This window comes from Rhinopithecus roxellana, chromosome 19 (assembly GCF_007565055.1).
Source record: "Rhinopithecus roxellana isolate Shanxi Qingling chromosome 19, ASM756505v1, whole genome shotgun sequence".
Classification (NCBI taxonomy): Eukaryota; Metazoa; Chordata; class Mammalia; order Primates; family Cercopithecidae; genus Rhinopithecus; species Rhinopithecus roxellana.
The window spans coordinates 48,007,891-48,023,607 of NC_044567.1; the positions used below are offsets into that span (position 1 = coordinate 48,007,891).

The 15,717-nt window shown below is 37.8% G+C and overlaps 2 protein-coding genes across 3 annotated transcripts in view; one reads left to right on the forward strand and one right to left on the reverse strand.

The window, feature by feature from the left end:
- NF1 (neurofibromin 1) overlaps positions 1-15,717 on the forward strand; it is a 295,792-nt gene that overhangs the window by 195,672 nt on the left and 84,403 nt on the right. The gene's annotated exons all lie outside the window — the stretch shown is intronic.
- Positions 11,995-15,271, reverse strand: OMG (oligodendrocyte myelin glycoprotein). Its single transcript, XM_010383835.2, has 2 exons — positions 14,497-15,271; positions 11,995-13,687 (listed from the first exon to the last, which is right to left on the reverse strand). The coding sequence occupies exon 2, from the start codon at positions 13,679-13,681 to the stop codon at positions 12,359-12,361; it is 1,323 nt and encodes a 440-aa protein (XP_010382137.1). The 5' UTR covers positions 13,682-13,687; positions 14,497-15,271; the 3' UTR covers positions 11,995-12,358.

Consider the following 15,717-nt stretch of genomic DNA (forward strand, 5'->3'; position numbering starts at 1 on the left):
ACAGCTGAATAATATTCTATTATATCATATAATATGTAAGTTTTTGTGTGGATATATGCATTCAGTGTTTTTAGATATATATCTAGAAGTGGAATTGAACCATATGGTACCTCAGTGTTTAACTCTAGAGGAACTGCCAAATGATTTTCCAAAGTAGCTGCATTATTTTACATTGTCCCCAGCAGTGAATGAGAGTTCCAATTTCTGTATATCTTCACCCAACACATGGTATTGTCTGTCTTTCTAGACGAATTTTGATAAATCCCTCCTTTTCTAAACCATAGAAACATTAACATTGTTAAACCACTGTTTAACAATGACCATCTTGGAGCATAAATTTTCTGTTCACACTTTGAACTTTAACTTCCAGGTCTTAGATGTCTTTATTTGGATATACAGAGAATCTAGGTTTTGTATGTAATCGTTCAGTGATAGTATTAAAACTAAGGCCAGACACAGTGGCTCACGCCTGTAATCCCAGCACTTTGGGAGACCAAGGCGGGTGGATCACGAGGTCAGGAGACTGAGACCATCCTGGCTAACACGGTGAAACCGCGTCTCTACTAAAAATACAAAAAGTTAGCCGGGCGTGGTGGCAGGCGCCTGTAGTCCCAGCTACATAAGAGGCTGAGGCAGGAGAATAGCATGAACCTGAGAGGTGGAGCTTGCAGTGAGCTGAGGTTATGCCACTGCACTCCAACCTGGGTGACAGAGTAAGACTCTGTCTTAAAAAAATAAAATAAAATAAAACAAAAAAAACTAATTACTAGTATTTTTGTTTTTGTTTTTTTGGAACAGGGTCTCACTCTGTTGCCCAGGCTGAAGTACAGTGGTACAATCACAGCTCACTACTGCCTCAGCCTCCCTGGGCTCAAGTGATCCTTCCAGCTCAGCCTCCTGAGTAGCTAGCTGGAACTACAGGTGTGCACCACCATGCCAGACTAATTTTTGTATTTTTTTTTTTTTTTTTTTTTAGAAGCACCATGCCTAGCTGATTTTTGTATTTTTTTTTTGTAAAGACAGGGTTTGTCATGTTGCCCAGGCTGATCTCAAACTCCTGGACTCAAATGATCCGCCTTGGCCTCCCAAAGTGTTAGAATTATGGGCATGAGCCACCTCACCGGGCCTAATTACCCTTTTTAATTATAGACCTACATGACTACAGTTTGAAGGAAAAAGACTTGATTTAATACTTGTGATTAGAATTGGAATTCTGAATTGAGCCAAAAGATTTCTTGAGTGGTTTTGTTTTCTCTGATAACTTGGTTTATGTAAGTAAAGTTGTCTTGGGTGTTAGTGGTAAAGCAAGTCTTTGACTTGTACAACAAAGATAATTTAGTGATTGATACATTCTGAATAATATGGTGGTTATGACTTGACACATACAAAAAATGATAGTGGTTGCAATCCATCTGTTGCTCTGTAAAAAGATTTTTGTTATTGTTTGTTTGCTTTGAGACCAAGTCTCACTCTTATCACCTAGGCTGGAATGCAGTGGCACGCTCTCTGCTCACTGCAAACTCTGCCTCCTAGAAGCAAGCAATTCTCCTGCCTCAGCCTCCTGAGTAGCTGCGATTACAGGCATGCACCACTACACCTGGCTAATTTTTGTTTTGTTTTTTCTTTTTTTTTGGAGATAAAGTCTCACTATGTCACCCAGCCTGGAGTGCAATGGCGAGATCTCAGCTCACTGCAGCCTCCGCCCCACCAACGTTCAAGCGCTTCTCCTGCCCCAGTCTCCTGAGTAGCTGGGATTACAGGCATGTGCCACCATGCCCAGCTAAGTTTTTTATTTTTAGTAGAGATGGGGTTTCACCATGTTGGCCAGGCTGGTCTTGAGATCCTGACCTAAAGTGATCTGCCTGCCTTGGCCTCCCAAAATGCTGGGATTACAGGCATGAGCCACCGCGCCTGACCTAATTTTTGTATTTTTTTATAGAGATAGGGTTGGCCAGGCTGGTCTCATAGAACTCCTGACCTCAGGTGATCCACCTGCTTCGGCATCCCAAAGTGCTAGGATTACTGGCATAAGCCACTGTGCCTGGCCAAAAGTTGTTTTCTTGAATCAACTGTGGTTCATTTATTTCAGTTTAAGTGTTTAATCCTCAAAGGAAATAATCCATTGAGATGTAATTATGAAGTTTAAGTCTATAAAACAATGTGGAGGCAGGGCGTGGTGGCTCACGCCTGTAATCGCAGCACATTGGAAGGCCGAGACGGGCAGATCACTTGAGGTCAGGAGTTCGTGACCAGCCTGGCCAACATGGCAAAACCCTATCTCTACTAAAAATACAAAAATTAGCCGGGCATGCTGTGCGCGCCTGTAATCCCAGCTACTCAGGAGGTTGAGGCGGGAGAATCACTTGAGCCCGGGAGGTAGAGGTTGCAGTAAGCCAAGATAACACCACTGCACTCCAGCCTGGGTGACAGTGTGAGACTCCATCTTAATAAATAGCCAAGCGTGGTGGCACATGGCTGTAGTCCCAGCTACTTGGGAGGCTGAGACAGGAGAATCGCTTGAACCTGGGAGGCGGAGGTTGCAGTGAACCGAGATCGCACCACTGCACTCCAACCTGGGCAAGACAGAGTGAGACTCTGTCTTTAAAAAAAAAAAAAAAGTGAAAAGATTCTGAAACAAGCATGTGAGAATAAATGCATCCAAATGAATGTTGTTCATCTCAGAAAAGTCGCCATTGGAGGTAATGCGCTGAATTCAAACTGTGCCACCTTTGAGCACAACATTTTAGGGAAATGATTTTTTGGAAGTGTTGTCAAAGTCTGAAATACATTCTTGTAGAATGTGGAAAATCTTCACACTTGAAATTTTTTGATAAGCAAGACAAAATGTCACGTTTAGTGATACTGTTTTTTGTTTAAGATAAGATTTTTCTGCTGGACATGGTGACTAACACTTGTAGTCCCAGCACTTTGGGAAGCCAAGGCAGGTGGATTGCTTGAGCCCAGGAGCTTGAGACAAACCTAGGCAACATGATGAAACTCCATCTGTACAAAAAATTAGTAGAGTGTGGTGACGAGAGCCTGTAGTTTCAGCCGCTTGTGAGGCTGAGGCTGGAGAATCACTTTAGCCTAGGAGGTCAAGGCTGCACTTCAGCCTGGGTGACAGTGAGACCCTGTCTTTAAAAAAAAAAAGTTTTGTTATATAACTTGTAAACTAGCTCTTAGTGGTATTTGAAAGGAACGGCCCCAGAGTTGTTTTCAGTAGTGATGGTATCATTGAAGTAAAAGTATAGCGATCCAACATGACTACTTTGAAGAAATATACAGAAAATGAGATGTATCATGTATGACATTTATGTTTAAATTTAAAATCAGTTTATAGTCAACTCAGTTAATATATGAATTTTTTTACTAATTTCAAGTGATTCCTTGATACTTTTAATATGCTTTTTTGTTGTTTTTTGTTTTGAGACGGTGTCTTGCTCTGTTGCCCAGGGTGGAGTGCAGTGGTGTGATCTCGGCTCCCTGCAACCTCCACCTCCTGGGTTCAAGTGATTCTCCTGCCTCAGCCTCCTGAGTAGCTGGGATTACAGGTGCATGCCAACATGCCTGGTTCATTTATGTATTCTTAGTAGAGACAGGGTTTTGCTCTGTTGGCCAGGCTGGTCTCCAAGTCCTGACGTCAGGTAATCTGCCCGTCTTGGCCAGCACTTGGCCAAAGTGCTTACAGGCATGAGCCACTGCGCCCAGCCTATTTTAATATGTTTTAAAGAGACTTTAGCTTTTACAAGGTGTCTCTAAGCTCATATTCAATGACCTGCACCTTTTTTTGTAGAATTTAAAGTTGAGGCAAGAGACTCATAATACTTTATCCAAGTATATTTTGTTAAAGCAAAAAAAAAAAAAAAAAAAGTCATGTGATCTTGTGGAAAAGCCATAGCATGAGGAAATTTTAGATCCTATAAATAGGTGAAACTCTTTTTAAACAATTGTTTGCTTTCTTAGATTATTTGTCATTGGTATGAGGAAATACAGCTGAGTATTTAATGTCTAAATAATAGAACTCATAAATGGATGTGGTTGTATGCCAGTTACTCTTACACTACATAATATCTCAAATGTGATAGTGGTCGCTGAGGCTTTGGATGGCAAATTAGGGCTTTTCCAGTGGTTATTGTGGTGTATGGCATCTTTGTCTTCCCTTACTTATGTTTTGTTTTTCTTCTTTCTCAATGAAAAACCATTAAGTCTTAGTTTATTTTCTGTTGAGGCAAGCATTTGACATTCATTCGAATTCCATCAGCCTTCCAGAAGCGTTTAGTATGTTTCACCTGTGACTATACGCAACAAAATAATACAAAGTGAAAAACTGCATTTCCTGGTGTATTTAATTAGATTTATTGATCTTTGGCCTTCTGGTATCTATGTGAAATATTCAGACATCTAATTTTTTACTGCTAAATAATTTTTTTCTGGGGATAAATAGCAAACCTTGTAAATTAATTATTTGAAGCATAACTGAAGATGTTGGATATGTGGGAAACTATTTACTATTACTGTTTCAGTCATTTTCACTTCTAATCTTGTTAATTATCCAAGAATCTCTTGCACAAAGGATAGTAATCATTAAAATGGCTATATAGCACCCACGAAGTGCTTTAATATACATGTTTTAATCTGTTCCTTAAAACACCTCTGGAATATATGTTCTTAACCATATTTTTTATCAGAGGACACATTTAATCACTTGCCCAAGGTAAAAACACACACAGGTGATAAACTTTATGTCATGCTTTGCTGTTAAACCACCAATATAGTTAGAATTATTTTGATCAGACAGGAGCGAAGCAGTTTTCCTGTTTTTAGTGAGTGTGTATGTATGTATAATTTCTGTGCTTTGATCTCATTCATAACTTTGTGTGTGTGTATGTGTGTGTGTGTGTGAGACACAGGGTCTGGCTCTGTCACCGAGGCTAGAGTGCAATGGCATGATCTCAGCTCACTGTAACATCTGCCTCCTGGGCTCAAGCCATCCTCCCACCTCAGCCTCCCAAGTAGCTGGGACTACAGGCACACGCCACCACACTTGGCTAATTTTTGTATTTTTTTTTATAGAGACAGGGTTTGCTGGGCTCAGAGCTCAAGCAATCTGCCCACCTTGGCCTCCCAATGTGCTGGGATTACAGGCATGAGCCACTGCTCCTGGGCTCATCAGTAACTTTCCAGAAATTTAGATTCAGAATCTCAGGCCAGGCTCTCTAGATAAGGATAAATGGGTATGTTGAGCATGCATCTCACCTGGCTCTTAAATATTTAATGAAGTTGGGGCTATTGAACCAAACTGGCATTTCTTAAAAGTTGAGCTTCTTAAAGACCTCACTTTGCACCACAGTTTTCTAAGTGTGAAATGTACTAATCTGCTTAACACATTAGTGACGCCTTAAGGTGACATTTGTTTCTACTTCTCTGCTAACTTCCCTCGAACAATTTTCTATACTGAATTGTTCACAGGTATCAGAATTAACCTTTCTCTAGAATTGTTCCAAAGGTAACTCCACATTGCCCAAAACTAGTTGTTTTTTTGTTTTTGTTTTTTTTTTTTTTTTTGAGGGAGAGACAGAGTCTTGCTCTTGTCACCCAGGCTGGAGTGCAGTGGCGTGACCTTGGCTCACTGCAACCTCTGCCTCCCAGGTTCAAGTGATTCTCTTGCCTCAGTCTCCTGAATAGCTAGGATTATAGGTGCCTGCCACCATGGCCAACTAATTTTTATATTTTTAGTAGCTATAGGGTTTCATCATGTTGACCAGGCTGGTCTCGAACTCCTGACCTCAAATGATCCACCCACCTTGGCCTCCCAAATTATTGAGGTTACAGGCGTGAGCCATGGTGCCTGACCCAGAACTAGTTTCTTTTTTTTTTTTTTTTTTTTTTTTTTTGAGACGGAGTCTTGCTCTGTCACCCAGGCTGGAGTGCAGTGGCTGGATCTCCGCTCACTGCAAGCTCCGCCTCCCGGGTTTACGCCATTCTCCTGCCTCAGCCTCCCGAGTAGCTGGGACTACAGGCGCCCACCACCTCGCCCGGCTAGTTTTTTGTATTTTTTAGTAGAGACGGGGTTTCACCGGGTTAGCCAGGATGGTCTCGATCTCCTGACCTTGTGATCCGCCCGTCTCGGCCTCCCAAAGTGCTGGGATTACAGGCTTGAGCCACCGTGCCCGGCCCCAGAACTAGTTTCTTATATGACTAGTAGTAGCCTAGCCAAATCCTCCCTCATTCTTACCTTTTCTTTGATCTCTCTTTTCTCAGGACTTTGAAGCTGTAACTTTGAAATAAATGAAAGAAACTTAGACTCTAGAATAAGACTAGCAGGTTTGACTTGGTCTGTCCTAAGTAGGTCATTGTTAGCCCACTAGTCACATCTTTGATCTATGTTAATTCATTATTTTATTTATAAACGCGGATAAAGATGGTCAAAAAAACAAACTTCTAAGGGCAAGTGAATGTCTAAGTTGAAATCAAAAGGATGAGTAGGGTTCTAGAGGGCAAGAAGAGGAAGAGAGGACATGCAGCTTCTCTGAAAGCCTAGTGGCACGAAACATGGTGATTGAGGGACAGAGGATATTTTGTTTGTTTGAACTATAAAATGTTAGAGAGCTGGAAAATTTTAAGATGATACTCTAAAGGGAAACAAGACCCTGATCATGCAGTAAACCATATTAAGAGTTTAGATTTTATTCTGAGATACGAGAAATTATTGAAAGGGAAGGATTGGTACACAGTTCATCTGTGTCTTCTTATTTCTCTTATTTTCTTACTCAGTCTGGATGCCCTAGACAAACATTTCAATAATTCTTTTCTTAGATCTCTTGGCTATTTCAAGGACAAGGCAGGTAATAATATATGCTTGGTCTGCAGTGTTAGCATTTTGGCATGTTTCTTTTTGTTACTTTTTAATACATGGCTCTATGTCCTGTAATTTTTTCTTATTTTTCTAATATTTGCATTTTCCACATTTCACACTTTAAAAAACTCTTCATAAATATTTTTATTGGCCACATATTCTGGTCAGTGGGTCATCGTTTACTTAATTTCCCAATGGTGGATATTTATCATTGTTTCAGTTTTTCTTGTTAGAAAGAATGCTGTGATTTACCTATAGGCAAAAGTTTAAATACCTTCACTGTAGACAAAAGTTAAAATATCTTACTTTTTTTAAATTTCATTGCCAGATTGCTTTCCCAAAGAATTGTGCCAATATGTGAACGTGGCCATTTCATTCTACCTTCCCCATCGTTGGTTTTTATTTTTTTTAATTGCTTGCTATTTTAATAGTGAAAAATGATATAACATTTTTATTGCATTTCTCAATTATGTGGTTGGCCATATTCCTATATATTAATCATAGTGTTTCATATCTTGTAAACAGTCTTTTTATGTCCTTTGTCCATTTATTTATTGCGAATTTTAAGATTTTTTTCTCGTCAATTTTATGAGCTCCTGATTAACAACCTCCTTTACACCATTTTATTTGAATATTTTTATCAGGCTGGTTGTTTCAGCATAATGGGGATTTTGTATAGACCAATCTATTGATAATTTCTTTGTGATTTTTTTTTTATAATTAAATAGCCTTCCACCTGAAGACTTACAAATATTTTTAAATTCTTCTGCTGGTTTTATGACTTCCTTGTTCATGTTTTCTTTCACTTTGTCAGTGTATCACATGAAGTGAGTGTTAAACTGAACTTTTTTCCAATTTCCTCATTTATTGAGTCTTTCCCTTTCCCTTTGGTTTCTGATTTTTCTTTCCACAGCAAACAATGTTTGAGAATTTACTATGTGCTAGGCAGTGTTCTAAACACTTTATCTGTATTTTCTCATTTTCTTCTCACAACAACCCTGTAAGGAAATAGAGGCACGGAAACCTAATTTGCTGAAGTGACACAGCTAGTAAGTAAAGCGTGGTCACATATTCAGTTCTTCTGTGTACCTGTGCTCTCATTGTGCTGTTGTTTCTGTATTGTGGTTATCTTTCTATTTTTATGCCACTATCATTCTGTCCTAATTATTATGGCTGATATATGTTTCTCTCTCAAGAAAAGCTAATATCGGCTGGTCATGGTGGCTCACGTCTGAAATCCCAGCACTTTGGGAGGCCGAGGCAAGTAGATCACCTGAGGTCAGGAGTTCAAGACCAGCCTGGCCAACATAGTGAAACCCGATCTCTACTGAAAATACAAAAATTAGCCGGGCGTGGTGGCACACACCTGTAGTCTTAGCTACTCAGGAGGCTGAAGCAGAAGAATTGCTTGAACCCAGGAAGTGGAGGATGCAGTGAGCCAAGATCGCACCACTGCATTCTAGCCTGGGTGACAGAGCAATACTCTGTATGAAATAAATAAATAAATAGGCTAATATAACTGTAGTGTTTACTTCTTTTTCTATTCTTGCTAATGTTTCTAAGTGGATTTAAGGTTCCAAAATGTTTCTCATTGGAATATTTTTCAGAATTGCCTTAATCTATAAACTATACTGGAAATAATTGCAACTTTATAGTATCCCACCGAAGTCCTCTGTACCTTAGTGTTCGATATGTTCCAGGTGCTGACTAAATATTTGTTGAGTGAAAAAATGAATGAATGGAGAGACCTTAGTTTGTCATCTGCATCAAGTCTTAGTTTATACTTCTCATTAATATTTTTCAGATTTTTCCCTTTTGATCCTGCGTATTTCATGTTAATGTTACTTCTTGACATTGTATATTTTTTCCCATAATTTTCTAATTATTTGTTGCCAATATCTGTTATTTCTGTTTTTTTGTTTTGAAATTTCCCAAATATTGTTAAAAAGATTGGCAATAGTGGGCATCCTTGTTTTGATTGTCATTTTAATAGAAATATAAGTTACTCTTCACCAGCAAGATGTTGGGTGGTAGTGTATAATACATTCTTTTATCTAGTTCTTAAAATATATTTTATAAGGAATAATTTTATGAAAGATTTTAGGTTAACTCTTGTCTGACATTTTTGGGATTAAAGGAATTTGCTGTTGTTTGATAACATCATTATGGAAGATATTGAATAGCACATATTTGTGATCTTTTAAGTTAGCCATAGAAGACATCTTCTCATTCTGCTGTGATAAGTGAATGTCTCTCTGACTTTCTTCTGGGTCCCTATTTCACTGATCTAAACCTGGTTTCTAGCAGAGAAGAGACTAAAGCAAGCACATCCTTGCATTCCCTTGCTTTCAGTATGTAGAGCTGAAATGTTTCCATATATGGGAATTTCTCATAGCATTGGGTTTGGACATACAAATGTCATAATAATCCTCACAACAACAACATTACTGCATCTAGGAATGTAGGTGAGCCAAGACACTTTGAAGGGTTTATGTGAATTATGTTATTTAATCTTCAGAAAAAAAAAAACACTGTGAGTTCTGCTAGCCCATTTTATAGATGAGGAAACTGTGACTTAGAGCAGTGAAATAACTTGTCTATGGTCATACAGCTGAGAAGTGGCAGAGGCAAATTGCCTGTAAAGTAGAGCCAAGCCTTAGGGATGGCTGGGTGGAGATAGATATAGATATATGTGTATATAGGTATGTGTATATCTGTATACATATGCATACATATTTGATGTGCTTGAGAGATAGATGCTGAGGACTAATACATTTTGAAATTTTTCTGGAGCCAGTAATATAGTAGTACTTAGTGGCAAATAATGAGCCTTTTTCCGTTGATAATAAGAATACAATTTCTTTGGAAGGGAATACTATCTAATTATAGTTTCCCTCAGTATATCTCGGGGGTTGATTAGCAGACCCCTGTGTATACCAAAATCTGCACATATTCGAATCCCAAAATCGGCCCTGAGGAACGTGCTTCCTTATGGAACCTATTTATACAGTATGTATACTATTTATACAGTATTTATACATCCCACAAATACTGTACTTTCAATCTGCGTTTGGTTGAAAAAAATTATGTATAAGTGTGCCCATGTTGTTCAAGGGTCAACTTTTCTTTAAGGCTAGATAATACTTCTGTCTAAGGACTTAGAGTCTGAGTAGTTGACATATATTGTACTTGTAAATTTACCAAGTTAGACTATGCATTTTGCAGACATGTCTGTAGGGTTGACATAATCCATAGGTGCTCCTAATGCAGTAGTCCGTAATTTGACTTTCTTATTAGTTTTCTCCCTAAAAATTCTAAGACAGCATTGAATTTTTGGTATCCTCAGAGGAAAAGACAATTACTTCTAAGAAACCTACTTTCTGGGCGGGCACGGTGGCTCATGCCTGTAATCCCAGAACTTTGGGAGGCCGAGGCAGGCGAATCACCTGAGGTCAGGAGTTTGAGACCGGCCTAGCCAACATGGTGAAGCCCCGTCTCTACTGAAAATACAAAAATTAGTCGGGTCTGGTGGCAGGTGTCTGTTATCCCAGATACTTGGGAGACTGAGGCAGGAGAATTGCTTGAACCCGGGAGGGGGAGGTTGCAGTGAGCCGAGATTGCGCCATTGCACTCCAGCCTGGGGGTAAGAGCTAGACTTCGTTTCAAAAAAACAAAACAAAACAAAAAAACTACTTTCTGTGGAAGTCGGTGTATATTTTTTTCAAATAATACACAAATATATGGTAGAGTAGGGATTATCTAAGCAATTAGTCCCTATCATGGATGGTGAAGGTACTAATCAGTGTTTGGGAGGGAGTGGAGATAGCTTCCCCATATAGAGAGGTAATGCATTTTAAAATCATTTAGGGGACTTTTTCAAATTATCCTGTTTCTTCATGGTGAGATTCCCTGACACAGTGAGCCAATCAGGTTTGCTAGGGCAGAAAATGTTCAAGAGCCACTGTACTAGACAGCATAAAAGAGGACTCTTTTGTTAAAGCTTGATGGTAATTTTTCCATAATCCTGGTCTTTAAAAAGCAAAAAAAAAAATAAAACCACATTAAAATGTTATTACTTTTCTCTCTCTCAATAGAAATGTTCCTAAACCAGCAAAGGAGGCTATCTGAATTTTTAAAAGTTTTTATGAAGGAACATAAAAATTCCTTTCTATAGTTTTTTCCCACCTCTAGAAATGCTTGAAATGAGATTCTGCCTTACGTCTCACAAATTAAATACCACAGTTGTGTCTCACCCATCTCAGTTATCCTATCTTGCATTTTAATCTATCCTGTTTCAGGACTTCTTTTGCTGCCTTGTAGCTGTTTCTTATGTTTGTTACTAATTCATAAGGTGGCTAACTTTCATATTTGTAGAAAATTTCTCAGTGATTATCTTTTAGTTGGAGTTCCAGTGTCTTTTGATGTGGAGTGTCAAGATCTGTCCCATGCCTAGCCTTAGTCCTCAGTCTGTTTTATTGGGTTCACCACTTGGTTGTAGTACCAAATGCCCTTTTCCCTTTCTCTCTCTCCTTCCTCTCTTCCTCCCTCAGTACTGCCCAAGTTGGTCAGACTCAATGATTTTATTCATAAGCTAATCTTATGTTTAATTTAGGTAAGTCACATTCTGATTTCTGATTTGCAAAATACAAATTTTCTTCTCCTTCATGTAGTAGGATTTTAATTTTATAAATATTTAAATTTTCCATTAATGGTGTGTTAAATCTGCACTAAAACTGCTTCTTTACATGTTTTTAAATTTTTTCATTGTGGTTTTAACACTTTTTTTTACATGCAAAAAACAAAACCGTTAAACTTTTCTTATTAAAATGCAAAGCCTAGTGTCTTCTAGCTTTTTGAAGAGCTTTTGTCCATTATATAATCTGTAAAGTAGCCAAGAGTTCCTCAGAAGCAGGACATCATTTAGATTTAAAACAATTATGACTTGTCTGTAAAATAATAATGTAGTATAACCATTCATGGGATGGCAGCTGCGATTTTACTTCAGTGACAAAATCCTTGGATACCAGCACCGTTTTATTTACCTTAAAGATTTTACCAAGGTACCCTAGAACAAAAATAGTGAGGTCATTTTGATTCTGCTAAAGTTGGTATGACTAGAAAGCCAAATGACACAGTTATGAGCATAGACCTTTTATTTTCCAGATGTTTGACAGTGTAAACATACATAAAATACATATTAAAGTTTAGATGCTTTATATTTTGTGCAATAAATTGAAGCCTTAAAAAGAAAACATTTCTTTTTTTTTATAAAAGAAACTCATTAGTTTACTTAATTGAGACAGTAAAATAGCAGCAAGTACCAAGGCATTGTGCATTTCTTTTATTTAAGACAAGTTACTTCATTTACATCAGAGTCAGAAATGTTAAGACTGGCTTTCTTGAATACTTAATATAGCTTGAATCACTGGTTAGATATGGACATATTTTCCCAACTGTACATCAGGGAGGAGTGCTTTCATGAGTTTCAGAAAATGCAGACCCTCAGACAGCCAGCATGACCACAACATTGAGCATTAAGAGAAATGAAGCATTTACTTTCCAAGCATTTGCCACAGAAGGTAATTGAGTCTTTACGTTTGTGGTTGTCTCTTCCCTCCGTAAATTAAGGGTTGTGCTTTGTTGAGGCATTTCAGAGAAATTATTTGGCATGCCACTAGTGATACTTAGGGTCATGGGTGTTGGGGATGATTTTGTTGAGCTAGTGAGGCTTGTGTTTGTAACCATTCCATCTTGGAGATGAATAGTTAGAGTTGCAGCTGCTGCTTCATGTGAATTGATAGTCTCTGTGGATGTATCTTCTGGATAGGGCACAAAAGCCTTATCAGTGCTAGTAAAGGTGGTGTCTTTGCTTAGAGTGGCACCAAACGTTGTTTCCTTTGTTCGATATTGTTTGGGGATTTTGGTCACTTTGGGTTGAGTTACCACACTCAGAGAGTTAATGGTGTCCACTGTCTGCATCCCACTTACAGTGAATAAGCTTGAGGTAAATCCAGGAGGTGTGGGATATATGTTATGTTCCTTTAAAGATGATATTTGGGTAGAACATGGAGTCCCTATCACTTGGGCTTTTGTTTCCATCATCCACTTCAGTAAGTAAGTAATGTTTTGTTTATGGTCACATGACCACCTGTTATTGTAAAGGGTTATCTCTTGCAACTGAAAGAGTTGGTCAAAAGATTGGTCTGGAATGAATGTGAACTTATTGTTGTGCAGGTAGAGATGCGTGAGATTTGTCAGGTTTATTAATGTACCTGGAAGGATTTGTGTCAAAGAATTATTAGACAGGTCCACGATATGTAGTTTGAAGGGCATGTTGGTTGGAACTGTCCAAAGTTTGTTACTACTGAGGTTGAGAACCTCAAGACTTCTTAGTGTATTTTTAATGAGGACAACCTTTTCCAGCATATTCTTAGAAACATCCAGATATTTAAGATTCCACTGATAAGCAGTATCAGATTTGTCAAGAAGTTTAATGTTGTTGTTAGCAGCAGACATGTTCCACAGAGACCGAGGTAACTGAGCAGGCAGGCTTTCAAGCCTGTTGTTTGAAATGTCCAGGGTCCTCAGATTGGTATATTGGGTTAACTGGTTATGCAGATCAGTAAAGTGGTTATAAGACAGGTTTAAATGTATAATATTCTCTTGCAGTCCAGATGGTAATGTAGTCAAGTTTCTGCCTGAACAGTCCACATGCCTGTGCCTTTCTGTGCATATACATTGCAGAGGACAAATGCATAAAATACCAGGTGTGAGAAACAGAAGGATGAACAGGCAGAGAGACATTTTCAATATCTGATATTCCATCAAAGCCTAGAAACAAACAGATACACCCTTCTTTTAATATGCAAATACAGTTTAGGCATCTGCATGGGTCACTTAGCATTAGGCAAAATTTTCAATAAACCTCGTTGTTGTTGAGTCCTTTTATAATTGTTCCAGTGATTAAACTAACAAAGCTCCCCTTCATTTATAGTCCAAATGCTTAATCCTTCAATTGGGCTATGTGGTAGAGAGAGACTCTCTCCCTACTCTCTCCTGCATTTTCTCCTTTATTTTCTCTCCCCCTCCCCCCTTTTCTAACCATGTTCTTTCTTTTTACCTTTCTAGAGCCTTAATATGATAAAATAGCATTCTTTGCAAAGAAAGAGTTGCAGTTGTAAGCTATTACTATTTTTGATGATATGCTTTCTTACTCAGATCAGAAAAAATGGCTGTCGTGTCTTTTTTTTTTTAATCTCTGCAGTAATGTAATTCAATGTGTGTGTATAGGGTAGATTTTATTTAGATATTAAAGCAGTTCTTCGAAATGTTATCTTTGTGTTTTTAGGATAAATATATCTTTGTAAAAGGCACTTGAAAAATCCAGACCAACACTGTACCTATTAACCTCACATTTTATAAAGTGATTTTTTTCTGTATATTTCAGTGCCCATTTTAAAGGAAAACAATATATTTACAAGGTGAATGAATATATAAAAAATATCCCTCAACTGACACTGCAGCAAATTTCTGGTGCATGCACTTGCTATTGAATATATATTTAATCTTAACATTGACTTTTTCTTAAAAAGGAAAAAGATTCCAAAGTCAGCCTTTTGCTGATTTAAATAACATCTTACCGTAGTGTCGTCTTCAACATCAGCATCTCATTTTCTCCGGGAAACTTAAAGCTTAAAGGTCGTCTTGTTCTGGAGAGTCGGAACTGTTTCTGGCTGTGGGCTGTGCTTGCCTGCTCAGCTGCATTGTGTTGCTGTGAGCTGAAGCTCTGCAACCACCTGATCAGTACCACATAGGAGGACTGCAGAGCTGTCGCTGGTGCTGACTCAAATTGATGGTGCACACGCAACAAAATGGACAATTTTTTAAAAAATTTACGGCATCAAGTGTACCTATATATCTGATTTGCTATAGGATGGGATACCTTATGCATATTAGAGTTGGCGCTTACTCCTTTCTATGTATTTGTCTGAGATTGGGTTCCGTATTTTAACATTTGTCTCATTAAGAATCTTTTAAAATACCTCTACTCTTTATCCTTTTTACATGTTGAAAATGAATTTGACCTTCCTCATGGATAGTTTTCTATTATATTAGTCCCACTATTTTTAACTCTTGCCTTTTTATATTCCTTTCTAAAATGGTATAATTTTCGTGTCACATTTTTAATATTAAAAAAATCTGTTCTCCGATTTTTATGTCTTCCTCCAACATGGTGATTATTATGTTTAATCAGCTTTTCAAATTTATCAACCACTTAAATGTGCCATCTTCCCTTTTAGGATGTATAGAATTACTGAAATATGATTATTTTTTCTTTATCTTTCTGATACAATGGATCATTTAACCAAGGCTATACACAAGCCAGGATACATTTGGAAATTAGCATCTTATACTTTAGATTATCAGTTCCTATGGTAAAATAAATGTGTTTTATTTTATATATTTAGGTTAAAGTTTTTTTTCTTTATGAAACCTTGGATGGTAAGTAGGTATGAGTATTGTTTTTTCCAAAGACATTTTTGGTGCTATATGAATGATCATTTATTTGATTTTATGTTTTAAGAATAACAGTATCAATTTAGGTGATTTCAGAGTATTGCACATTTCAACTTTCTGGGAAAGTAGTTTATGGTTTTAAAATTACATGAAATAATGTAAGAGGAAAATTTTTCATCATGAGTTTTATAAAATGAGGTCAAATTTATGATAAATTTTGCTCCACTCTTCAGTGGACTGCTTGCGTAAATCTGTTAAAACACAAATCTGATTTCCAGAATGGCCAGTTTACTTTAAAGCAAGCAAATAAAGTTACGGTATTTTCGTTACCAAGTGGCACCATT

Excerpts from the sequence above, each read along its gene's own strand:
- OMG (XM_010383835.2), bottom strand. The coding sequence starts at position 13,681 with ATGGAATATCAGATATTGAAAATGTCTCTCTGCCTGTTCATCCTTCTG.